General features: G+C 33.1%; 2 protein-coding genes across 3 annotated transcripts; one reads left to right on the forward strand and one right to left on the reverse strand.

The window, feature by feature from the left end:
• The first annotated feature begins 1,201 nt into the window (after positions 1-1,201).
• LOC133813878 (uncharacterized) lies at positions 1,202-3,573 on the forward strand. The gene is made up of 8 exons (XM_062246912.1): positions 1,202-1,205; positions 1,541-1,560; positions 1,668-1,877; positions 2,404-2,523; positions 2,610-2,667; positions 2,757-2,830; positions 3,030-3,118; positions 3,212-3,573. Exons 1-8 carry the CDS (start codon positions 1,202-1,204, stop codon positions 3,279-3,281), a joined length of 645 nt encoding a protein of 214 aa, XP_062102896.1. The 3' UTR covers positions 3,282-3,573.
• A 1,220-nt stretch (positions 3,574-4,793) lies between these two features.
• Positions 4,794-6,443, reverse strand: LOC133817150 (uncharacterized). 2 transcript variants are annotated; one of them, XM_062249566.1, is made up of 4 exons: positions 6,308-6,443; positions 5,842-5,949; positions 5,320-5,379; positions 4,794-5,176 (listed from the first exon to the last, which is right to left on the reverse strand). In XM_062249566.1, exons 1-4 carry the CDS (start codon positions 6,377-6,379, stop codon positions 5,165-5,167), a joined length of 252 nt encoding a protein of 83 aa, XP_062105550.1. In that variant the 5' UTR covers positions 6,380-6,443; the 3' UTR covers positions 4,794-5,164. The 2 variants fall into 2 exon arrangements, with proteins under 2 accessions (XP_062105550.1, XP_062105549.1); XM_062249565.1 differs by having other exon boundaries at positions 5,315-5,379.
• Between the last annotated feature and the right edge of the window lie 20,613 nt (positions 6,444-27,056).

Below are 27,056 nucleotides of genomic sequence, written 5' to 3' on the forward strand. Positions count from 1 at the left end.
TTTGAAACTTTGAAAGTAAAGCCCTAAGGATATGATTTTTGTATTCTTATTTCAAAGAAAATAGTGTTCTTTTCCAAAAAAAAAATCTTTTAGTACATACTCTATTTTTTTTAATTTTTCAATAAATAAAAAATTAATGGATGTGTCAATAAATATACTAAATATAAAATCGGATATGCTCATTATAAAAAGAAATATACTCAATATATAACATAAACTAATAGAATTATATTTTAAGGGGATGTGTACTCATTAATTTAGCTTTAGAAAAATATATATTTTCCCACTATATATTATTTCTTATTTTTTTAACCACTTTTTCTATGTTTGTGTATCTCGTGTTTTCTTTATATATATTTCTTAGTTTATTTGTACCATTTTTTTGTAAGAAATAAAATTTTAAACCACATGTTGGAATTTATTATTAATTTTTGAAGAAAATTAAGTGGTGGTGGTAATCATGAATTAATTGTCCACCATAGTTTTTCAACTAGTATTGAGCTAACTTGGGCTACTTGTTCTGTTGGGCCTGATTACTGACATGAAACTATATAGGGATAACTTGAAAAGTACCCAGATTTAGGATTAGTTAACTAAAAATAGCTAGTAATAACATTTAGTTGAATATTACCCACTTTTTTAATCACATTCTCCATATTACCCTTAAAACACTACCTGAAGTCTAATGTAAAAATTTCCATATTTGCCTCTGTCGTGCTATTTACTTCCCTCTTTAAATAATCTTCTACCAGCTCTACTAGTTCTATATGAAATGAGAGGGATATAATAAGTATGTTAATGAAATATTGGGTATTAAGGTCAAAATCTAAAATAATGGACGAAAATGAAAGAGGTTCCTTTAAATTGGACACCACATCTAATTTCTACTAGATTCATGTCTGTCATTAGGCCCAACTTACTGACTTGGACCTATATAAGTTAAGAGTTGTAGAAATTAGATGTGGTGCCCAATTTAAAGGAACCTCTTTCATTTTCGTCCATTATTTTAGATTTTGACCTTAATACCCAATATTTCATTAACATACTTATTATATCCCTCTCATTTCATATAGAACTAGTAGAGCTGGTAGAAGATTATTTAAAGAGGGAAGTAAATAGCACGACAGAGGCAAAGATGGAAATTTTTACATTAGACTTCAGGTAGTGTTTTAAGGGTAATATGGGGAATGTGATTAAAAAAATGGGTAATATTCAACTAAATGTTATTACTAGCTATTTTTGGTTAACTAATCCTAAATCTGGGTACTTTTCAAGTTATCCCCATGAATCTATATGGGCCAAAGCCCACTGACATAGACCAGCAAGTTATGTTGGCCCAATAGAATTTCATTACACTTTTCAAAAAAAAAAAAAACTCGAGGAAGAAGACGCTGAAACCAGAAGAAGAAAATGTTTCGGAGGCTCTACACCACCGTCGATGCTCCTCGCCTTTCCAAATTCTATCTTCATGCTCCTAAATGTGTAATCTTTTTGTTCTCATTCAATTCAATTTCACTTTTTCTTTTTCCTTAATTTACAGCATGGAAAATAATTGAGGAGGTATTGAAATAAAAATGTGCTTCACAAGTCTGGGTGCTATCGATTTTTAAAACTAGGCTGCTTGGCTTGTTAATTAGTCGATAAGTTTATTTCATCGTTCCTTGCAGTATTTGATTCCATTTGTCGAGAAACATCAGTATCAGATTCCAAAAAGTTGTAAGCTGCACCCAGACAATGATCTGTTTAGAGATCATGAGCAGCACAAGATCCGTATTGATGTAGATGAATGGAAATGTGGATACTGCAGAAAGAGTTTTTATGAGGAAAAATATATTGATAATCATTTTGAACTCAGGCATAACAATTTGCTGAATGTGGTAAGTTGTAAATTCTCTCCAGTGACCGAGTTTTCTTACCATAAGTTGTTCAAACTATGTGTGCTCAGTTGAGTTATCTTGCACAATTTTTTTTTTCAAAATTGCTGTTTTGTCTTCAATTATTTCGAGGATATGGTTAATTACTTTGAATTATGTTTTAGAATAAAAAAATCAGAACAAATAACATACAACATCAGAGTTTATGGAATAACTATAACAGTAGCATCATATACTAAAATTTCATCTCAGATGTTTAGAATATCCAGTATCCACAGTCCACGCTAGTAAAATTATGGTAATGAACATGCCAGCTTTTTCATTGGTCAAAGTCTGTAAAGGTTTTCCCTGACTTTTAATCTATATTTGCTCTTGTTTTAACAAAACTTTAGTCCGTTTAATTTAAGTTCTCAGCTCTGTGTGTGTTACTTATTTTTCCCCACGTTATCTCCAGTTATTAAATTCCATTCTGAATAGGGAACCATGATCTTGCCATTTGTTAACCTCTGATTGGCTGTGCTTCATCCAGACTCATGGCAAGTGCTTGGCAGACGTATGTGGAGCCTTGCATTGTGACCTCCATATTGGCATGCCACAGAAGACCAAGTGCAATCCTGCTGCTTCTGCAAGGAATAAACATTTGTGTGAGGTGGTGTCCAGGTCTAACAAATGTACTATATAAATCTTTCGCACACTCTTGTTATTAATAAAGCTTTGCTTATCAATTTTGTGCAGAGCCTTGCTGATAGTTGTTTTCCAGTCAGCAAAGGCCCTACAGCAAGTCGGGTTCATGGTATGTTTTTCTCTCCCATACTTGCAAAAACAAGTTTTAGATTATTTTTCAGCTTCTTATGAAACTACTTTGGATCATTGATTTCACAGAATTCTTCTTACGCCAATTCTGTGACGCCCACACTTGCACTGGAACATCGAAACCTTTCTCTCGTGGTCGCAAGGTAAGTTTATAGTCCACGGACCTTAATGAGATTCAATTATTACATTGAGATTGCAGTTATAGTTCATGAATGCTTAACTGGTTTTGGTTGATGTCGATGCCTGTATTTCCCTTCAATCTTTATTCTCAATTTTTCAAGCTGCTCATCCACTAGCCTGAAGAAGCTCATTAACTAACACCAATCTGTTATGTATGTACAGAAAAGAATGAACATACTTTATGTCGTCGTCTCCGTTTTGACGATGCTGCTCCTTCTGTTTTTCTATACCTTCATTTACTTGTACCAGAGGTACCTATCTATCCATTCATCTATTCAATGTCCTATTTTATTAAACCATTTTAGGTACATTTTCAAAGCTGTTATTTTTTTAATATTTTGCAGAGGGATGAAAACCGGAACACAAAATCTGAGACGTGTTTCGCAAAGTGGAAGGAAGAAGAAACCCTCATAGTTGGTACTCTACTGCATTGCCGCAAGGATAGAAGGATTATTTGTATTCTTGCTTCAGTTCTACACTAGAGAACTGAGACAAGAGAGAAGATTGTTTCGTACCAATAAAAGATCGAATTGGTACTATTCTTCTTCTTCCATTTTCGTTGTAACATAAACCTTTGAAATGAGTTGAATAGTAGTGAACAAAGAGAGAGAATCATAACATAGTTTTGTTTACAGCACAATCCTCTTAGATTGATTGAACATTTTGATGAAAATTCTTTAAAACCAACTTTATATTCACGCTGTTACGTTTACTTGCACTTTTGTATAAATTTTTAGTTTTGTGCTATGATCATTACTGATAGCTCATCATAATACAGTACAAAGCGGTTGCATTAAAAAGTTGACAAAAGGCTTCAAAATACATTACTCAACTTCTCTATATCTTAAATGAATAAAACACTAATAAAACAAAATTCTCTCCCATTCGACTCATCATTCAGAGGTGTTTTGTGGGTATTAGTGAAATGATTTATGCTCAATATAGGATGCGTTTGGTAAATTTTTTTTTTTTGTTTTTCTAAACATAAAAAATAGAAATACCTTTTTTATTTTTGTTATTTGTTTTTCAAAAATAAAATTATGTTCCGTAGCTGTTTTTATTTTCTATTTAAAAAAAAAAAAAAAAAACTTGTTTGGTAACTCATGTTTTTTGTTTTTAAAAGTAAAAAACAAGAAAAAAAGAAACCAGAATTGTTTTAATAAAAATGAAAAGTGAAAATTTTCTGTTTTAAAAAATTGGTAAATTTTAAAATTAAAAAATAAAATCACAATTACCCGAACACATTTTGTAACTTTGTTATCAGATTTTTAATCATTTAAACAGAAAACTATTTAATAAATGGTTACCGAACGGCCAATAATGTTTCATATTTATTGTTGAACATAAGTAATTAACATTATAGACCAAGAATGGCTACTAGCATTGTAGTGATGATGATCATGGAGCTTCTTCCATCGTTATCGCTTATTGACTTTAGCATTTTTTATAGACCGAACCCTTTCCTCGCCCAAATCTTCAAATCTACATTTGTGTAACTTTGTTTTATTGCAGTTATGAACAATTGTTTTGTTATTATAATCTTTTTTGTGTCAACAAACATTTCAGCACACACAAAGTTCCATTACTATAGTATTTGTTTTTCAAAGAAAATGATACACTAGCAAAGCTCCATACAAAATGACAAAAAACCCTTTTCAGCACACACAAAACTCCTTAAAAGGAATGAACCTCCTCACCAATCCCTAGGCCTAGGCCTAACCGAAAGGAAGAGGAGCAAATAAAACAATGAGAGTGCTAAGGAAACTCTTTGATTGTGGATAGAAGACTTATAGTCCATATTGATCAATATTTGTTTTGAGTCTTTGATTCATGGAACTCACACCTCCAAATACTGATACTATCTCTCTTACCTATCATGAAAAACAAACAAGTGCACACTTTTTCCACTGTCGATGACCACAATAATGGTGACAGAAAAAACTAGTAAACAAACAATAGCAAACATCAATGTATAATGGCATAACTACAGTTAAATGTTAAACCATGTTTTTGTAGATAACTTGTAGCCACAATTTTTTCTGAAGTACAACATTTGGCCTCCCTACATTTGACATTTGACTATCGTTAAATCTTCGAATGGCCTCCATTGCATTCATAAGTTAAATCTTCTTAGAAGATTGAAGCAAATTTCAACTCTCAATCATTTTCTTTTAGGTGGATTGCGGCTAAGCCTGTGCTTTTTAAGCAATTTGATGTAATTCCTCATGAGGCTAAACTTGTTGCTTCCCAGATGATGGAAATAATCCCATGAATAAATTCCAGTTTTATGCAAGTCATCAAAGATCATCCTGAAAGAGTGTCAACAACCCTTTAAAACTCTCACATACAGTAATTTATATTACTGTTTTATCGACTGAAATCTCAACACAGCTTCAAAGATGAATCATAACCAGTGACACAAACACATTTCAAGAGTTTACAAGTACCTTACCCCATAGTTTCCCACAGGTTCTGCAGACATGATTCCCACTTGGCGCCGACCCGATATCACCTGGTTAAGGATTCATTCATTAAGCTTCTCACATTTTAACTAAAAACCTTTATGAAGCTTTGCTGCAATATCACATCAATGATTCCAAATTTCCCACCAACTATGTTGTTACGAAATCAAAATCCTAGGATTCAATTAGCAAACTTTTAAAGTATTAGCTAAAAAGGATCATTAAGCTTTCTTGCAAGATATGAGTTACAGGATTCACCAAGTAATCAAATTATTATAAAGTCAAAGTAAAATTATCTCGCCTAAAACCTTAGGATTCACCAAGTAAGCTCTTAATGTATTAACTATAAAGACTTGATAAATTTTTGCTGCAAGTTAATGAGCTTCAAGGGTCTTAAACATTATCAATATTCCATGATCTCAAACTATCCCACCAACCAAACTGTTTCAAAATCAAAGGAATTATCTCAAATAACAAAGAATAGGTAAGAGTAAAGAAAAGCCAGCCATTACCTTCTCACCCCCAATTGACCTGACCCTTCCATCAGCAGCTGGACTATATATTCTTAAAAATTCAGCTGACAAGTTAAATGCACTACCATTGGCAAATCTCACTTCTACCTGAAACAAAATCATATACCAATAATAATAAATTCCCCAAGAAAATCGGTACTAAAAATGTTATATAAATTGAGCTATTCTAATGAAATAATATAAGTTTTCTTACGGTTATAGTTTGAATTTTTCAGTTCAGACCAAAAAAAAAAACAATTTTAAATATAGCTTGAATTGCTTAACTGTTAAACTGAAACCCATATGGGATTTCTCATCTACTTAACCAAAAGATCAAGAAAAGAAAAGCCAAACTCTAGGTCAAAGCATTGAGCTGAGATTGGAGTCACAAACTAAATTAATAAAAAGTAATAAATTAAGGAAAAAGAAAAAGTGAGATTGAATTGAATGAGAACAAAAAGATTACACATTTAGGAGCATGAAGATAGAATTTGGAAAGGCGAGGAGCATCGACGGTGGTGTAGAGCCTCCGAAACATTTTCTTCTTCTGGTTTCAGCGTCTTCTTCCTCGAGTTTTTTTTCTTTTTTTCTGAGTAGTGTAATGAAATGCTATTGGGCCAACATTACTTGCTGGTCTATGTCAGTGGGCCGTGGCCCATATAGTTTCACGCCTGTCATTAGGCCCAAATTTCTGACTTGGACCCATATAGTTTCATGTCAGTAATGAGGCCCAACAGAACAAGTGGCCCAAGTTAGCTCAATACTAGTTGAAAAACTATGATGGACAATTAATTGGGAAATCTACAAAAATGCACTAAAAGTTAAAATAAATCTGAAAAATATGGTGCATTACAAAAATACAGAATGTTTGGATAAAAACACGGAATGACAAAAGCGTAAATACGGAGTAGCAAAATCATAAATAAAAGTTGTAAAATACAATTTTTTGTGATCAATATTTACAAACTAGTAAATATCTATTACAAACTTGTAAATATCTGTTACATGTTTGTAAATAATATTTACAAAATCAGTTTTAGAATTGTAGATTTTTTTTTTTAGATAAAACTTACAAACAAATTCGTAACTAAATTTTTTATTTTTGTAACAATAGTTTACAAATCTAGTTTTACAACTAAGAAATATATTTTTGTAACTAACATTTACAAAAATATTTTATAGTTAAGAAATCATAAACAAAATATACATAAAAATATTATACTTTCCATATTGTTACAATATTGTACTAAAAAATTACATGAACCATCATATTTATGTTATACAACTTAAAAATATAAATTTAATATATTTATTATTTATAAAACACTTTATTGAATATAGTGGTGAAATACAATATTTTTTTTAAACAAGTTTTACATTTTTGTAACAACAATTTACAAAACTAATTTCACAACTAAAAAGTGTATTTTTGTAACTCACATTTATATAAATATTTATAAATTTATTTAATATGATTATAACAAAGATTTACAAAACTAATTTTTTAACTTTAAATATATTTTTGTAACAAAACTTGAAACTTGGACTAGATTATGATTTTAGTTTAACATTGAGTGTTGAGATTTGACTAGCTATGATTTTAAAAATATATATATATATATAATATTTTTATAAAGAATAATAATATTGTGATTATCTTTAACTGTATATTGTAACATATAGTTATTAATATTAATTTCAATTAACTGCATATTGTAATTTGTATAAATATTTATTTATTTTAATATTAATAAATACATTAATCTACTTTATTGAAGATAGTAGCTATAATATTATTACTTTTATTATTATATTATTTGTTAAGCCTGAATTTTCATTAAAAATGAACATAAAAAGACAAAAAAAATTTACACGTACAAATCTGAAAGAGATAAGTGAGAGAGAATAATTTATATATATTATCTTCTATTGTAAAAGCATGTGAGTATGAATATCAATATATAATTATAGTTTAGATTGAAATTATAAGAGTCAGTATATATACTATTGAAATAACCGTAATTTTGTAATTAATTTAATATACCGTATAAAATGATTTTTTTTTAAATTTATGGTGTTATATGTAATTAATCCCAATTAATTCATGATTACCACCACCACTTAATTTTCTTCAAAAATTAATAATAAATTCCAACATGTGGTTTAAAATTTTAATTCTTACAAAAAAATGGTACAAATAAACTAAGAAATATATATAAAGAAAACACGAGATACACAAACATAGAAAAAGTGGTTAAAAAAATAAGAAATAATATATAGTGGGAAAATATATGTTTTTCTAAAGCTAAATTAATGAGTATACATCCCCTTAAAATATAATTATATTAGTTTATGTTATATATTGAGTATATTTCTTTTTATAATGAGCATATCCGATTTTATATTTAGTATATTTATTGACACATCCATTAATTTTTTATTTATTGAAAATTTTAAAAAATAGAGCATGTACTAAAAGATTTTTTTTTTTTTTTAAAGAACACTATTTTCTTTGAAATAAGAATACAAAAATCATATCCTTAGGGCTTTACTTTCAAAGTTTCAAAAAATAAAAAATAAAAACTATTATATATATATTTAATAATTATATGTACGTAGTTCCTTCACAATTACGTACATTATAGATAAAGCATCATGGATTTTATTAATAATTAAGTATTGAATAATTTAGTTCATATCTTTCAAACTCTTTTTTCTTCTCAAGAAAAGAAATCTAGTCATAATTAATTTTTATAGAAGCAAACTTAGACAGAAACATATAACGACTCTTATCTCTAATATTTTTTTAATATAGATTTTTCTATTTCTACCTTAGTTTGAATTGTTTTTTTTCAGACAAAAGTAAACGATTCTGTTAACGAAAAATTATTTTAAAATATGTGTACATAATTATTCATGATAACTATATATTGTATTGTTATTTTAAACCACTTTACATTTTTAAAGTTAATAAAAAGAAAGTAGCAAAGACTGACAAGTGATTATAAATAACAATATCATTAAGCTCGTAATAAAAATCAATACACGCTTGGAATATTTTAATTGGAAAACTTTTTTGAAAAGACAAACAAACAAATATGTATATATTATATTTATATATTTTTATCAAAAAAGTTGAAAAGAAGAAAGCTACTCAAGAACTAGCAAACTTTATCTTTTCTTGTTCAACTTTTCATTTATATAATTTTATATAAAAGCATATGGATAATTCATAATTGTTTATGCATTAGAAAACAAAATCTTTTAGTTTTTTTAGCATAGTAAATTCATATATAATTGAGTATAAATAGTTTTATATACCCATCAAACTAACTTAAGAGGCAAACAACCAATTATTATATGTAGCTGTTGTTTGCCACACTTCTTAGCTTTGCTGGCTTCTAATTAATTGATTTGTTAGCTATATAATTATATATTTAGGATAATTCTAGAGTGCATACCTAAAAAGGCATCTACTATGTGTTTCCGGCGTGAATTGTTTATATGACCGTATTTATTGTAGTTATTTAAATTATCCTGTAAATTTTCAGAAAATTCTGAATAATTTACAGTGTCGAAAATTATGTTCAAACAGATTGTTGCACGCGTGACAATCTGTTTGAACTTTGTGTGTGCTGAAATGTTTGTTGACACAAAAAAGATTATAATAACAAAACAATTGTTCATAACTGCAATAAAACAAAGTTACACAAATGTAGATTTGAAGATTTGGGCGAGGAATGGGTTCGGTCTATAAAAAATGCTTCAGTCAATAAGCGATAGCGATGGAAGAAACTCCATGATCATCATCGCTATAATGCTAGGCCTCAAGGCACTTTTTAGCCAATTTCTTGTTCGTGGATCTTGTATTAAACACTATATTGAGTATATATCATTTCACTAATACCCACAAAACACCTCTGAATGATGAGTTGAATGGGAGAGAGAATTGTGTTGTATTAGTGTTTTATTCATTTTTATTAATATTTAAAGATAATGATGTAAAAATATATATATAGAGAGAAAAGTTGATATATGTTATAATGTACAATTTTGATGTGAAATTGAGAAAGTGATGTTGTAGTAATGTATTTTGAAGTATAGCATAGAGTAGCTGAAACTTGAGAATATACGTTCATAAAACAAACTCTAATAATAACCTTTTGCCAACTCTTTAATGCAACCGCTCTGTACTGTATTATGATGAGCTATCATTAATGATGTTGGAATAAGTTGCTGCAGAAATAAAAAAGGAATGAAATTACCGAATGATTATCTGGGTTGAACCGCGGACTAGGTCGCTCTCTTTAAGACGTTCGCGGCACTGCCCAGAATTCGTGCAAGCAGACTATCAGCCCCGTCGTCCCCAGGATAAAACAGTCCAGTCTAAACTGTGATCGGACCTCCACTGCACTGTAGAGAACCGTCGTATACCACACCCTGATGATACTACTGCTCGAATTTTTAATCGTAAAAATTTATGATGAAGAGAGTTATTTTTTCTGAAAAGTAATCGCTCTTTTTAAAGAAAAAATTGGATCTTAATTAACGGGAATAAAGAAGTTTTATTAAAACGTGGGAGAGGCATGGCACACCAACCAACCAACCAGCTCAGCTCGGTCGGACGGCAGCAGCGGCGCGCACGTGTGTGGTGGTCAGGTGAGCCTTTGTGTGACTCCTCCCTCTCCCACAAAAGTGGGTACCCCTTGGGGCACAACCCCAAGGCTCAAGTCCACACTCTATATACCCTTACAAGAGAGTATTCTAAACCAATGTGGGACTCTTCCTCTAGGGAGTCATTAAAGCACATTTTTTATTTTTTAATAATTCATACTCATATATATATATTATAAGTTCCAACAATCCCCCACTTGAATTATTTAAAAAATATTTTTCATCGAGCAGTAACCTAAGAACAATAAGATTGAACATAAACAAATGTATCTTTCGACTTGAACCTTTGCATAGTGAATGCAATTTAGAATATACTAGAGTGACACGTAGTCTTGAACTCTATCTCTAACATTGCACCACGCACAATCTTTCTAGGGTGTAGTCCAAAAGTCTGTGCTTTAATGGCCATGCACGTCTATCCCAGTATAGTGAACGCTCTAGAAATTTGTCATACAAAGATTTATCTAATTTGCACACTTTATGTTCTTGACCATGGATCACAAATCCCTCAGGTTGGTCCATGTAAATCTCTTCTTCTAATTCACCATTTAAAAAAGCAGTTTTAACATCCATTTGGTGCACAACAAGATCATGTAAAGAAGCTAAAGCAATAAGCACACGAATAGATGTTATCCTTGTGACAGGTGAGAATGTGTCAAAGAAATCTACATTTTCTCTCTGTCTAAAACCTTTGGCAACAAGACGTGCCTTGTACTTATCAACAGTACCATCAGGTTTCAATTTCTTTTTCAGAATCCATTTGCAACCTATTGCCTTACATCCTGGAGGTAAATCAACTAAATGTCAGGTTTTGTTAGACTCAAGAGAGTCCATTTCATCATTAATGGCTTCTTGCCACAGGTCAGCATCTAATGAGGTCATAGCTTCTTGGAGGTTCGAAGGATCCTCCTCTAAAGTATATGCACAAAAATCAGAACCAAAGTCTTTAGAGACTCTAGCTCTTTTACTTCTTCTAGGTTCAGTTTCATTCCCCTCATGATGCTCAATGTCCCTAATCACAGGCATGTTACTAGATGATGCACCCCCACTATTTCTCAATTTAAATGGAAATCTATGTTCATAAAAATCAGCGTCATTTGATTCCAAAATAACATGGTCTTTCAAATCAAAAAATCGATATGCTTTACTATTAACAGCATAGCCAATAAACACACATTCATATGCTCTACTAGCCAATTTTATCCTCTTAGGATCAGGAATTCTAACATATGCTAAACAACCCCAAGTTTTAAAATAAGAGATGTTTGGTTGTTTATTTTTCAAGATCTCATAAGGAGAAATTTTGCTTTTTGATTTTGGAACTCTATTAAGCACATAGCAAACAGTCAATAATATTTCTCCCCACCAATAAGATGCAGCACCAGAATTAAGCAAAATAGCAACAATTGATTCAGTAAATGTTCTATTCTTCCTTTCGGCTTTGCCATTCATTTCAGGTGAGTATGGTGCAGTTCTTTCATGTATAATTCCATGTGAGTTATAAAAATCAACAAACATGCTCGAATCATATTCAGTGCCTCTATCACTACGAAATCTCTTTATCTTTCTATTAAATTGATTTTCAATTTCAGTCACAAAAGATTTAAACATATCAAGAGCATCACTTTTATTTTTCATCAAGTACACATATGTAAATTCAGAACAGTCATCAATAAAAGTGATAAAATAACATTTTCCATTTCTGGTCAACGTCTCATCAAGTTCACAGATATCATAATGAATTAAATCTAGAGGCTCAGTTTCTCTAGTCACAGATTTATGGGATGTTTTTGTGATCTTAGCTTGGCTACAATAGTCACATTTTTCAAAATCATTTAAAGATAATTTAGGAATTAAGCCTAAACTACTCATATTCTTGATTATGCGTTTGTTAACGTGACAGAGTCTAGCATGCCAAGTATTAAAACTACACAACATATAAGCAGAAGCATTCACTTTATTAACATCAACATTCAATTTAAACATTCCCTCAGTTGCATACCCTTTCCCTACAAATATCTCATTCTTAGTTAAAGTAAACAAATCAGCCCCTATAGTCTGTGTAAACCCCGCCTTGTTGAGAAGGTAGCCCGAGACCAGATTCTTTCTCATCTCTGGAGTGTGCATGACTTCCTTAAGAATCACAGTTCTTCCAGAGGTAAACTTTAATTCCACATCTCCAATACCAGCAAAAATCGTAGTGTGCGAATCTCCCAGCAACACTTTCTTATCCTCAGTAGCAGCAGTATATGTCTTAACATATTCCGATCATAGCAAACATGGAGAGAAGCGCCAGTGTCTACCCACCACCCTTCTAATCCACCAACAAGGTTGATCTCAGATATCATAGCCGTGAACGGCTCTTCAGTTGTCAGGTTAGCCTGCGGAGCATAGCTTGGCCTGGTCCTGCACTTGCGTGCAATATGACCTGGTCTGTTGCAAACAAAGCACAGAAATGGAGCAGGTTCATTCTTATTATTAGGGGGGTTTTGCTGCTGTCTGTTTTGGTTCCTTTGATGGTTCCAATTCTGAGTATTGTTCCGAGGTTGATTGTTGCGGTTTGAGTTCTGCTTTCGATTCTGATTCTTGAAATCTTTCCCATTGGGTTTCAGAACCGCAGTGGACCTTTTGTTAGTGTTGTTGTTGCTGGATACAACAATCACTTCTTCTTTCTGGTCCTGTTTACGAGCTTCCTCCTCAATACGAAGGCGAGTGATTAGACTTTCTAGTGAAAATTCTTTTGTTTTGTGCCTGAGAAATTTTTTAAAACCTTTCCACGCAAGGGGCAGTTTGTCAATAATCACAGCAACTTGAAATTGTTCATCTAAAGACATACCTTCAGAAATTATTTCATGAGCGATTTTCTGAAGTTCATGAGATTGGGCTTCCACAGACTTGTCATCGGTCATCTGAAATTTGAGGTAGCAACTGACAGCATACTTCTTGGTTCCAGCCTCTTAAGTGTCATACTTCTTTTGCAGTGCGTCCCATATTTCCTTAGAATTTTGGTCAGAATTATAATAGTCATACAAGTCATCAGATAAACCATTGAGAATGAAATTTTTGCATAAAAAATCATTTTTAACCCAAGCATCTAAAGCCTTAGTTTGTTTGTCTTTTTCATCGTTGTCATCCTTTTCAGATACAGTAGGCTTATCAGTAGTGATAGCTGTGTTAACCTTTTTGATTGTGAGGAAAAATAACATCTTCTGTTTCCATCTTTTAAAGTGGTTACCCTCAAAACGAAATGGTTTGTTTATCTCAACAACACCAGAGTTATCATCAGTAGTCATGGCAGAAACTAAATGTCTTAAAATTGTTGGAATAAGTTGCTGCAGAAATAAAAAAGGAACGAAATTACCGAATGGGTTGAGTCGCGGACTAGGTCGCTCTCTTTAAGACGTTCGCGGAACTGCCCAGAATTTGTGCAAGCAGACTATCAGCCCCGTCGTCCTCAGGATAAAACAGCCCAGTCTAAACTGTGATCGGACCTCCACTGTACTGTAGAGAACCGTCGTATACCACACCTTGATGATACTACTGCTCGAATTTTTAATCGTAAAAATTTATGATGAAGAGAGTTATTTTTTCTGAAAAGAGATATCTCGTTCTGAAAAGTAATCGCTCTTTTTAAAGAAAAAATTGGATCTTAATTAATGGGAACAAAGACGTTTTATTAAAACGTGGGAGAGGCATGACAGTTAAAATCCTGAAAAGTCTTCAGTTTACCACTTATTAACCACGTTTTTATTAATAAATAAATTTTTTTAGAAAAAATAATAAGGTGCACACCAACGGACGGCGGCGCGCGCGTGGTGGTCAGGTGAGCCTTTGTATGACTCCTCCCTCTCCCACAAAAGTGGGTACCCCTTGGGGCACAACCCCAAGGCTCAAGTCCACACTCTATATACCCTTACAAGAGAGTATTCTAAACCAATGTGGACTCTTCCTCTAGAGAGTCATTAAAGCACATTTTCTATTTTTTAATAATTCATACTCATATATATTATAAGTTCCAACAAATGATCATAGCACAAAACTAAAAATTTAAACAAAAGTGCAAGTAAACATAACAACGTGAATATAAAGTTGGTTTTAAAGAATTGCCATCAAAATGTTCAATCAATCTAAGAGGGTTGTGCTGTAAACAAAACTATGTTATGATTCTCTCTCTTTGTTCACTACTATTCAATTCATTTCAAAGGTTTATGTTACAACGAAAATGGAAGAAGAAGAAGAAGAATAGTACCAATTCGATCTTTCATTGGTACGAAACAATCTTCTCTCTTGTCTCAGTTCTCTAGTGTAGAACTGAAGCAAGAATACAAATAATCCTTCTATCCTTGCTGCAATGCAGTAGAGTACCAACTATGAGGGTTTCTTCTTCCTTCCACTTTGCGAAACACGTCTCAGATTTTGTGTTCCGGTTTTCATCCCTCTGCAAAATATTAAAAAAAAAACAGTTTTGAAAATGTACCTAAAATGGTTTAATAAAATAGGACATTGAATAGATGAATAGATAGATAGGTACCTCTGGTACAAGTAAATGAAGGTATAGAAAAACAGAAGGAGCAGGATCGTCAAAACGGAGACGACGACATAAAGTATGTTCATTCTTTTCTGTACATACATAACAGATTGGTGTTTGTTAATGAGCTTCTTCAGGCTAGTGGATGAGCAGCTTGAAAAATTGAGAATAAAGATTGAAGGGAAATACAGGCATCGACATCAACCAAAACCAGTTAAGCATTCATGAACTATAACTGCAATCTCAATGTAATAATTGAATCTCATTAAGGTCCGTGGACTATAAACTTACCTTGCGACCACGAGAGAAAGGTTTCGATGTTCCAGTGCAAGTGTGGGCGTCACAGAATTGGCGTAAGAAGAATTCTGTGAAATCAATTATCCAAAGCAGTTTCATAAGAAGCAGCATAATAATCTAAAACTCGTTTAAAGTTTTGCAAGTATGGGAGAGAAAAACACACCATGAACCCGACTTTCTGTAGGGCCTTTGCTGACTGGAAAGCAACTATCAGCAAGGCTCTGCACGAAATTGATAAGCAAAGCTTTATTAATAACAAGAGTGTGCGAAAGATTTATATAGTACATTTGTTAGACCTGGACACCACCTCACACAAATGTTTATTCCTTGCAGAAGCAGCAGGATTGCACTTGGTCTTCTGTGGCATGCCAATATGGAGGTCACAATGCAAGGCTCCACATACGTCTGCCAAGCACTTGCCATGAGTCTGGATGAAGCACAGTCAATTAAAGGTTAACAAATGGCAAGATCATGGTTCACTATTCAGAATGGAATTTAATAACTGGAGATAACGTGTGGAAAAAAAAGTAACACACACAATATAGATTAAAAGTCAGGGAAAACCTTTACAGACTTTGACCAATGAAAAAACTGGCATGTTCATTACCATAATTTTACTAGCGTGGACTGTGGATACTGGATATTCTAAACATCTGAGATGGTTATGGTTTAACCTAACTGCTACTTGTTCATTGATACGCACATACAAATTTTAGTATATGATGCTACGGTTATAGTTATTCCATAAACTCTGATGCTGTATGTCATTCGTTCTGATTTTTTTATTCTAAAATATAATTCAAAGTAATTAACAATATCCTCGAAATAATTGAAGATGAAACAACTATTTTGGAAAAAAAAATTGTGCAAGATAACTTCACTGAGCACACATAGTTTGAACAACTTATGGTAAGAAAACTCGGTGACTGGAGAGAATTTACAACTTACCACATTCAGCAAATTGTTATGCCTGTGTTCAAAATGCTTATCAATATATTTTTCCTCATAAAAACTCTTTCTGCAGTATCCACATTTCCATTCATCTACATCAATACGGATCTTGTGCTGTTCATGATCTCTGAACAGATCATTGTCTGGGTGCAGCTTACAACTTTTTGGAATCTGATACTGATTGTTGTGATTGAACAACAACCTCAACTTTGATAAAACTCTACTGCACAATTAATCACAAACCAGAGAATGAAACTAAAAATATAAAAGTAAAATGACAGAAATTAAAAGTACACACAAAGTTTATAGAGGTTCACTCCTTTAATGGAGCTACTCCTCTTGAACTCCCCTTGGGAATTCTCTTTTCACTATGACAAATGGCAATATTACAGAGTTTGTGATCAAGATAACTTGAATTAAACAATGGTGATCAATCTCCCTTGAACAATAACCAGATTTGATGAAGAACACTTAGGAAACACCCTTGAAGACAACTTCTTTCTTCTTCTTCTTCCTTTCGGCTTCTCAACTCTCAATCTCACTTGTTACAAGTATTTCAAAAACCTCACCATACAAAGTAAAACTTCTCTCAGAAAACTTTTACACGAATATATCACTTCTGTTCTGATATACAAAATGATCACATATATATATAATGTATAGACTAACTGAAATAATACAACTAGCAGAACAATCAATGTTTAACCTTGATCAACCAATAAAGAAATGCCATGTCATAAGAAATAAAGAAAATAAAGAACCAGGTTTTATTGAGAGCTGATAATAACAAATTCCATCTCAGAGCTTAATAAAACCTTGTTAAAAAATCTTCCCAAGACTCTTTGTTCTATCCTCCAGCAAATCAGCCTTCTTCAATACTTAGAAGTTTCACACAGTGTTGAAACTTACTAAGTGTCAGTATTTTAGTTCCCATATCTGCTGGATTCTCTTTACTAGGTACTTTATCAATATTTATTAATCCTTGTGTCACATTTTCCCTTATGAAATGATACCTTACTTCAATGTGCTTGGTCCTATCATGGAACACAGGATTTCTGCATAGATAAAGAGCACTTTGGCTATCTGTGAAAACAGTAGCCTTTCCATCATAAAGCTTCAATTCTTTTAGCAAACCTTGTACCCATAAGCCCTATTTAAGTGCCTCTGTTGCAGCTATATACTCAGATTCAGTAGAAGATAAAGCGACTACTGGTTGTATTTGAGATTTCCAACTTACACAGTTTCCTGAGATCAGAAATACATAAGCTGTTGTTGATTTCCTTGAGTCTTTATCTCCTGAAAAATCTGCATCCACAAAGCCTTCCACCTGAATTGCATCTTGGTTCCTTTTAAAACTCAATCCCAACTTTGTAGTGACATGTATGTATCTGAGAAGCCACTTCATTGCTGTCCAATGTGGTTTACCAGGATTTCCCATGTATTTACTTAGCACACTTGCAGAGTATGCTAAATCTGGTCTAGTGCAGACCATAGAGTACATGATTGATCCTATTGCATTTGAGTAAGGAATATTCTCCATTTCTTTCTTCATCTTTTCAGTCTTTGGGCACTGCTTGTTTGTTAATTGAAACTGACTTGATAAGGGTAATGTAGCTGGTTTGGAGCCATTCATTAGGAACTTGCTAACAACTCTTTCCAAATAACTCTTTTGGCCAAGAAATAGATGATTCTTGCTTCTATTTCTCTGTATGTTAACTCCCAGAATTTTACTTGCCGCCCCTAAGTCTTTCATTTCAAATTCTGACTTCAGTATGTCTTTAGTTCTTTCAACCTTGGATTTCTCCTTGCTAATCAATAGCATGTCGTCTACATAAAGCAGTAGATACTCAGCTTGTTGAATTTTTGAACCCTTGTAGTAGAGACAAGAGTCAAACATGCTCTTGTTAAAACCATGCTGAGTAATAAAGGAGTCGAATCTCTTGTACCACTGTCTTGGAGCTTGCTTCAAGCCATACAATGATTTCTTCAAATAGCAAACTTGATTTTTTCCTTTCTCCTTTTCATACCCCTCTGGTTGTTCCATGAAAATTACCTCTTCAAAGTCTCCATTTAAGAATGCAGTGGTCACATCCATCTGCTCAAGTTCCATATCAAACTGAGCAACCAAGGACAACATGATCCTTATTGTCTTGTACTTCACAACTGGTGCAAAAATCTCATTAAAATCAATTCCTTCTTGCTGATTAAAACCTTTTGCAACTAGTCTTGCCTTATATTTTGGTTGTTCCCCTTCCTTTATTCCTGGTTTTATCTTGAATATCCATTTACAACTTATCACCCTTTTGTCTATTGGTCTTTGAGTTAAAATCCAAGTCTGGTTCTTCACAAGTGATCTCATTTCTTCATCCATTGCTTTCTTCCAGCAGCTTGCTTCTTTACTTGAGATAGCTTCAGAATAAGTTCTTGGTTCTGTCTTCATTAACTCTGTTGCTGTAACAAAAGCATAGGCCAACATATCTTTCAAGGCAGAGAAACCATATCTCTGAGTTGGCTTTGACACCCTTTTTTCTTTATCTCGAACTAATTGGTAATCCTGAGCATCTACTTGTTCTTCTTGATCTGGGTCTTCATTCTCTAGAGTATTTTCAGTTTGTTCAATATGTTGTTCCACCTGATTTGAGGTGGTTTGAACTTGACTCTCCATTGTACCTACAGGGTTAGTACTACTTGTTCCTGCATTTTCATTGTTAGTGGATTTAAAACATGGAAATTCAAACTCTCTGAAGATAACATCCCTACTGTTTATTGTTTTAAATCCTTTATCCTCTTTAAGCCAAATTCTATAACCTTTAACACCTTGAGGATATCCTAAAAACACACCTTTAATTGATCTAGGTTGAAGTTTACCTTCATTTTGGTGAGCATAAGCAGTGCAGCCAAAGACTCTTAAGTTTGACAGATCAGGAGGCTCGTTTGACCATTTGTGCTCTGGTGTAAAGAAGTTTATTGCTATAGATGGACTTCGGTTTATTAAGCATGTTGCAGTCATGATAGCTTCTCCCCAAAACTTCTTTGGTAGACCTGAATTAAACATTAAACATCTTGTTTTGTCAAGTAATGTTCTGTTCATCCTTTCTGCAACTCCGTTTTGTTGTGGAGTGAGTCTAACCGTTCTATGTCTTTGTATTCCATTATTCCTACAAAAATAATCAAATTCTCCACTACAAAACTCAAGACCATTGTCAGTTCTCAAGGTTTTAATTTTTCTTTCTGTCAAATTTTCAATGAAAAGTTTCCATTGTTTAAATTTTTCTAAAGCTTGATCTTTAGTTTTTAACAGAAACACCCATACTTTTCTTGAAAAATCATCTACTATAGACATAAAGTATGTATTACCACCATGTGTAGGTACCTTTTCTGGACCCCACAGATCAGAATGCACATAATCTAATATGCCTTTAGAAACATGTTTACCTGATTTGAAACTTAATCTATGATGCTTACCCAAAATGCAGCTTTCACAGAATTCTACCTTGCTGATTTTGTCTTTGCCTAATAGCCCTTGATCATAGATTGTCTTTAAACCCTTCTCACTTATGTGTCCTAACCTCCTGTGCCACAAAACAGCTTTTGAATCTTCATTATTTGTGGCTACAGCAACTTCTCCATATGCAGTGTCTCCTATAAGATAGTATAAGCCATTTCTCTTCTCTCCTTTGATAGCAACCAGAGATCCTTTGCTTATCTTCATGATTCCATTCTCAATTTTGTTTGAGTAACCTGCATCATCTAGAGATCCAACAGAGATTAGATTTTTTGTTAGTTTAGGAACATACCTGACATCTTTTAGTGTTCGAATAGCTCCATCAAATATCTTGATGTTTATGTTTCCTATTCCTTCTATGTTGCACGTGTTGCTGTCACCAAGAATAACTTTGCCTCCAGTTATAGCTCTGAAATCTTTTAGCCATGACTTTTGATAAGTCATATGAAATGTACAGCCCGAGTCCAAGATCCATTTCTCATTTGAAATGTTTGAAGCTACCAACAAGACTTCACCAGAATCATATCCATCTGTGTAGTTTGCTGAGTCTTGTGCTTCAAATTTATTCCCTGACTGGCCTTCTCTTTTGTCCTTGCTATTTCTGTTTTTATTGAAATAGCAATCTCTCTTGTAATGACCAACTTTGCCACATCTGTAGCATTTATTTCCATCTTTGTTTGGCCCTTTTGAACTTGATCTTCCTCGATTCTTGAAACCAGAACGACTTCTGTTGGAGTGATTGAATCTTTGAGTGTTCCTTCCTCTTGTTAAATGAACCTCTCCATTGGCTCTTGACAATTTTCCACTGTTCTTGAGAGACATTTCTTTAGAGTATATTGCTCCAATAATTTCTTCAAGGACCAAGGTATCTTTTGCATATAAAATGGTGTCTCTGAATTGTTCATACTGAGTAGGTAATGAATTGAGTAAATAAATTGCTTGATCTTCTTCCTCCACTTTGACATTTAAGCTGCAAAGATAAGACAGTAGTTTAGTAAACTCATTTAAATTTTCATCAATAGTTTTACCTTCATCCATTCGAAACCCATGGTTTGCTCAAGTTTATTCCACATGTCAGCAGCAGTTTCTTCTCTAATCACTTTCCTCAAAATCTCATCTTCTAGACTCAACACAATGGTGTTTCTTGCCTTTTTCAGTATATCATCCTTCTGAGATTGCTCTAGTTTATCTGACATTTCTGCTTCTCCTTTCAAAGCCTCATCAAGCCCCAAGTTTCCAAGATGAGCTTTCATCTTTTCGCTCCATAGATAAAAGTCATTCTTGCCACTGAACTTCTCAATGTCCATCTTTGCAGTAGTCATCTTTCTTGATCACTTTGAGTCTGAATCTTGAAGTTCTTGAAAGTGTGATTCAAACCAGTAAACAAACACCTTTGCTACTCTTTATGAATCTTGTTCTTTCTCTGATTTTAACACCAAGTTGAGACAGCAATGAAACCTGTCGTTGATACCATTTGTTGTGATTGAACAACAACCTCAACTTTGATAAAACTCTACTGCACAATTAATCACAAACCAGAGAATGAAACTAAGAATATAAAAGTAAAATGACAGAAATTAAAAGAACACACAAAGTTTATAGAGGTTCACTCCTTTAATGGAGCTACTCCTCTTGAACTCCTCTTGGGAATTCTCTTTTCACTATGACAAATGGCAATATTACAGAGTTTGTGATCAAGATAACTTGAATTAAACAATGGTGATCAATCTCCCTTGAACAATAACCAGATTTAATGAAGAACACTTAGGAGACACCCTTGAAGACAACTTCTTTCTTCTTCTTCTTCCTTTCGGCTTCTCAACTCTCAATCTCACTTGTTACAAGTATTTCAAAAACCTCACCATACAAAGTAAAACTTCTCTCAGAAAACTTTTACACGAATATATCACTTCTGTTCTGATATACAAAATGATCACATATATATATAATGTATAGACTAACTGAAATAATACAACTAGCAGAGCAATCAATGTTTAACCTTGATCAACCAATAAAGAAATGCCATGTCATAAGAAATCAAGAAAATAAAGAACCAGGTTTTATTGAGAGCTGATAATAACACTGATGTTTCTCGACAAATGGAATCAAATACTGCAAGGAACGATGAAACAAACTTATCGACTAATTAACAAGCCAAGCAGCCTAGTTTGAAAAATCGATGGCACACAGACTTGTGAAGCACATTTTTATTTCAACACCTCCTCAATTATTTTCCATGCTGCCCTACTCCTTTCTCTCGAACAATGTACCTCAACAACATCTTCATTCTCTTCCACTAAAGTTCTGAAAACCAATAACACAAATCCAAAGCAACCACCGATGAGATATATTCGATTTACAAAGATCATAATCCTATGAATTAAGTCCATAGGAACTATACGCTTCAGTTGTCCCGATCGAGCAAGTATCATTTTTATGCTTTTGGCCTATATCTTCTTCCAGTTAAAAACACACCGTCAGTTGTTTGACGCACAAAAATCATACGAGAAAAGAAAGGCATTTTAAAATGGATATAATATGCCATATCTAATCGGACACTTACAAAAAATTATATCATATATAATTGCTCATATTGCAGTTTCTTTTTACTCTTTAATTATAATAAAATTAAAACGAAAAATTTTGATATTTTCATTCATGTGTCCAGATTATTAGCACATTTCAAACTACCGTTAAGAACATGAATGCAAAAAAAAAAAAAGAGAGAGAGAGAGAACGAAAGCAGCCCACGTCGAAAGCAAAGTTGGTAATATTCTTAAGGAAAGACTAAATGGAAAAGATTGTTCCTTAAACTAAATTTACAAGATATTTTTTTCCAAGTTTAGTGTACCTCACCCTCTCCCTTTTTGTACTTTTGGACGATATAGTGTCTGGTTATTTCATATATTTGTTCTATGTTATCCATGAAGTTTTTTACTCTATACGACCTATTTTAATCCCTTCGAAAGTGTCCAAAGTGGCCTATACAATATTTTCATCACTTAATAATGATATATACATTTTACAGCAGTTAATAGTGCTTTAAATCCATGAAACATTACCTGTGTCACTTCATACAAAGGTTGGTACACCAAGGCATTAGCTTGGCATATGTCTCCCAGTTCCACCTTCAATTCTTTATAAGGTAGAGAGTACTATGTGTAAGAATCATAAAAGTAATAACTTGAAAGCAGAATCAGTATCTAGTAACTTACTATGCAAAGCTTCTTCACCAATATCCACACTACCAGCATCACAGGAAATATCCTTCATATTGCTGAAAACAAGTGCAAGAAGTTTTAATAACATAATCTTGGAAAGAATAGATATCTCTCTCCGGTAGAATCTTGTATGCATATAATTATGCTTAAAAAGAAGTATCATTCCAGGTATAAAACATAAACATTTCTACATTGAAGAAAGTATTTATTTATGACAAGATGGAAGATAAAACAATAGTAACCTGGGCAAGCTCCAAAATTTCATTATGGTCTTTGTTCAACTCTGTTGGAACAGAACGAACAAGCTTTTTTTTTCCAACAAAAATCACCTCATAACCACTCCCCAGAACCTGAAACCGAATGCAATAGATGTTAGTATATGATGAAAATCCCAAAATAAACACACAAGCTACACAGTAAACAGATCTAAGGGCTTCAGACTATAACTGATGTCGAAAACAGATTTGCAACTAAGGTTTACATGTAAAGCTGATGTATGAATTCAAGAAAAAGTATAAAGTAGTATTTATAATTCTTAAGCCATGTCAAATAGTTACTTTTGCCATGGACTACTCCACAAATAACAATTACAGCAACACTTAGTTTGACATCCCATAATCAAAATGCCAAAAAACACTACTAAGACAATAACAACGGAATGAAAGAACTTAATATGTTTAGATCAACTACAGGTAGGGACAACTGATTCTTCTAGTAGACAAGTATAATATAAAGTATTTCCTGATCAAACCTGAATTGTGCGGCCTTGTCGCCAAGCAAATATCAACAATTTGAACACCTGTCTAACCAATGAGATCCAAGTTCAGCAAATAATTTAACATATAATTCTCAATCTCAGCTTTCATGAGTTCTACACAGATCCTTATAGATTCTTAAAATTCCTAATCACATTTTACATGTCAATAGATGTAACTAATGAAAACAGCAAAGTTTTCATAGATTACCAAATACTATTAGATAATGACAAAAACAGAAAGAAGATTGTTGTGACTAACAAATAGAAACTACAAATGGGTATCTTCCCAAAAGTAAGAAAAACAAGCACAAATACTCAACTGTCAACCTGTCTCTGATATATTTTTTTTTCAAATAATCAAATCAAAGGGAAAAAGGTTTTAGTATTAGCAAGACACATCCGCAAATCAAAATTGTTCTACCAATTGCATATCCCATACCTCTGGCCTGTCAGAAGAATAAGATCATCCAAGCAATGCAATTGAAGAGTCAATCATTGAGCTTTAGTGTTTATTCAAGTACAGAAAGTTATGGATGATATATAGATGTTGCAATATGACCAAGTATAAACACATTCACGATTAGTTTGGTAGCCAACAATTGAAGGAATGGATAGCCAACCTTTGAAAAAAAAAATGGAGGTACCTCAGTCATTGCTTTTGAAAGTCTAAAGAGGTGCCTAAAATTGTAGAAAGTTCAAGCCATTAGAAGTATTATTTCTTATAAGTGTTATATTGGAAGATTAGTGAGATATTTATCAAACAGTTAGTGTGGTCAGCAGATACTTGGTGAATCCAACAAAACAAATGAGCATTAGAATGCAGTAGGCACAATTGTTTATGGCTATTGATTGATTATTATAAGTTTGTCCTTGCTTTGTCTACTGCAGAAGTAGTAGTGGACAGGGCTGGCCCTGAAGAAAAAAAGTGGGCCTAAGACGGTTTTAATAAATTTGAAAAAAATGGGCCCTTTTGTATATGTAATTTTAAATAAAATTAAACTAATATTTAGTAATATAAATACATTCCAAACCAATAATTCATTACATGATATTTTTGGGCTCTGGTAGGGGTGGGCCTAGGCACGGGCCCAGGGCCGGCCCTGGTAGTGGAGTACATGGAAGCAGCAAAAGAAGCTTTGTGGTTAAAAGCTTTGGTTGGGGAACTTGGTTTTCGGCAAGAACCTATATATTCGGTTGTAGCGTGATAGTGAAAGCGCTTAATTTTTGGCCAAGAATCAAGTATCCATGCAAAGTCAAAGCATATAGTAGTAGTAGTAATGAGAAATTAAAGAGAATCAAGGGAACAATAAGTAGTAGTAGTAATGAGAAAGATCAAATAAATACTAGCTAGGAAAGAAAGCCCTTTTAGTAAAGTAAAATAAATGACTTGCATGGCCGAGAGAGATGAAGTGAGAAGGTATGGGATTGAGATGAGAGGCCCATGAAGGAGGCGAATATGGTTTCTTGGTGAGGAAATCCAAACCCATCCCATATTATGAAGTGGAGTGTGAAATCAACAGAGAAGAGAAGAGAATGTAATAATAAATTGGTTGTGATTATATATCTCTTCATGGTTGCATGCATATATACGTCTTTTGCTTTGACCCTGTTTTTGTTTTTTAGTGTAAGTCAAGACTAGCTAATCACACGCCTTTTGCTTCGACCCTGTTTTTAGGGCCCCACCCTTAATATGAGCCACATCATCCGCTCACGTTAGTCTTCCTTCTTAATTGGCAGCTTCTTTAATTAATTATTAAGAGAATGCCTTCATTTTACGGTCAATTAATTTGATTTATCTTCACAATCTATCTCTATGATGATGATGATGATGCCAAGGAGTCAACTTTTTCAGCACTCTGGAGTTCAGAAGAGATAACTGCTTTTTGACTCTTTGTTCTTCTGATAGTACTGATGCTGGATTTCTTGTCCAAGAAATTATCTCCATCTATAGAACTACTATTCCCATTCACCTAGCTCATTGGAATTTTCTCCACCTCAACCAAGCTACATGATCATAACAACTGCAGAAGAAATATTTGTATCTATCTTGAAATTATTAGTTAATTCATATCCAATACATTGACCGGAAATTGTAGGAATACTTTAATATGAATTTAGCCATAATTAATACATGAGAAATCAAACAATAAATAACAAAGATTAGCGGACGCGTACCGGAGTCTAGTGAATCGATTTTACAAAAGTTATGATCTTCTGAATTTGCAGTCAAATCTTTTGGGAACCTTAGTCTCTTGATGATGGGGATTCAATAGTGAAATAGTAAGTACTGCAAATTGGGGATCATTACCTGTTTATTAATAACTCCAAAATAGTAACTAATATTTATTTACTATTTCTAATTTGGCCCCTCATCAAATTAGAAATTATCCTTATGGTATCCGCATATTAAAATCATGACAATCATGCCCTTAAGTCAGAAATTTTATTCCAAAAATAAATCACATAAATTTGACTCATTTATATGATGACCCAACACACAATTAATATACATACAATTATGGCCCCAAATAAATCAATTCCTAACAATCTCCCACTGGGCTACATATGTATCCATATAAATGTGTTAACCTTATTGAGTTCATAACTTTGTCATCACAACCATAGGCATGTGCAATCTCGTCCATTAACTATATCAACATAGGATCAAAGCGCTTTCGATGTATCAATCACAACTAATCCCATTAATGGTCACATATGTCGACATAGTCAAATGACATAAATCAATCATGATGATGTGGTATGAAAATTACATGCATGGTGATCTATCCATGTCAATTTTCATTTGGTCCTACTTTACTTTATGGAGATCAAAACTTTAGCTTAAATGTGCAAAGTAAAATAAACTGAATAACTTAATTTCTGATCAGAAAAATATCCAAATACACAAGTTTCATGAAACAAATATAAACCAAAAAGGATAATAAAGACAAACTCCCACTGAATCTAGATATCATCATACTCTAAAACACTCATATGAGCAATGTTCTCATGAAAGACCTTGGATGGCAAACCCTTTGTAAGGGGGTCTGCAATCATGGAGCTTGTACCTAAGTGTTCTATACAAATATGTCCATTATGCACCCTTTCTTTCACAACAAGGAACTTGATGTCAATATGTTTTGACTTTGTCGAGCTCATGTTGTTGTTGGAATACAATATGACTGATTTATTGTCACAATACAACTTAAGTGGTCTTTCTATTCCATTTAGAATGCGCAGCCCGGTGATAGTTCCTCAACCATATACCATGGTTGGATGCCT

The sequence above is a fragment of the Humulus lupulus genome, chromosome 2, assembly GCF_963169125.1.
Source record: "Humulus lupulus chromosome 2, drHumLupu1.1, whole genome shotgun sequence".
Lineage (NCBI taxonomy): Eukaryota > Viridiplantae > Streptophyta > Magnoliopsida > Rosales > Cannabaceae > Humulus > Humulus lupulus.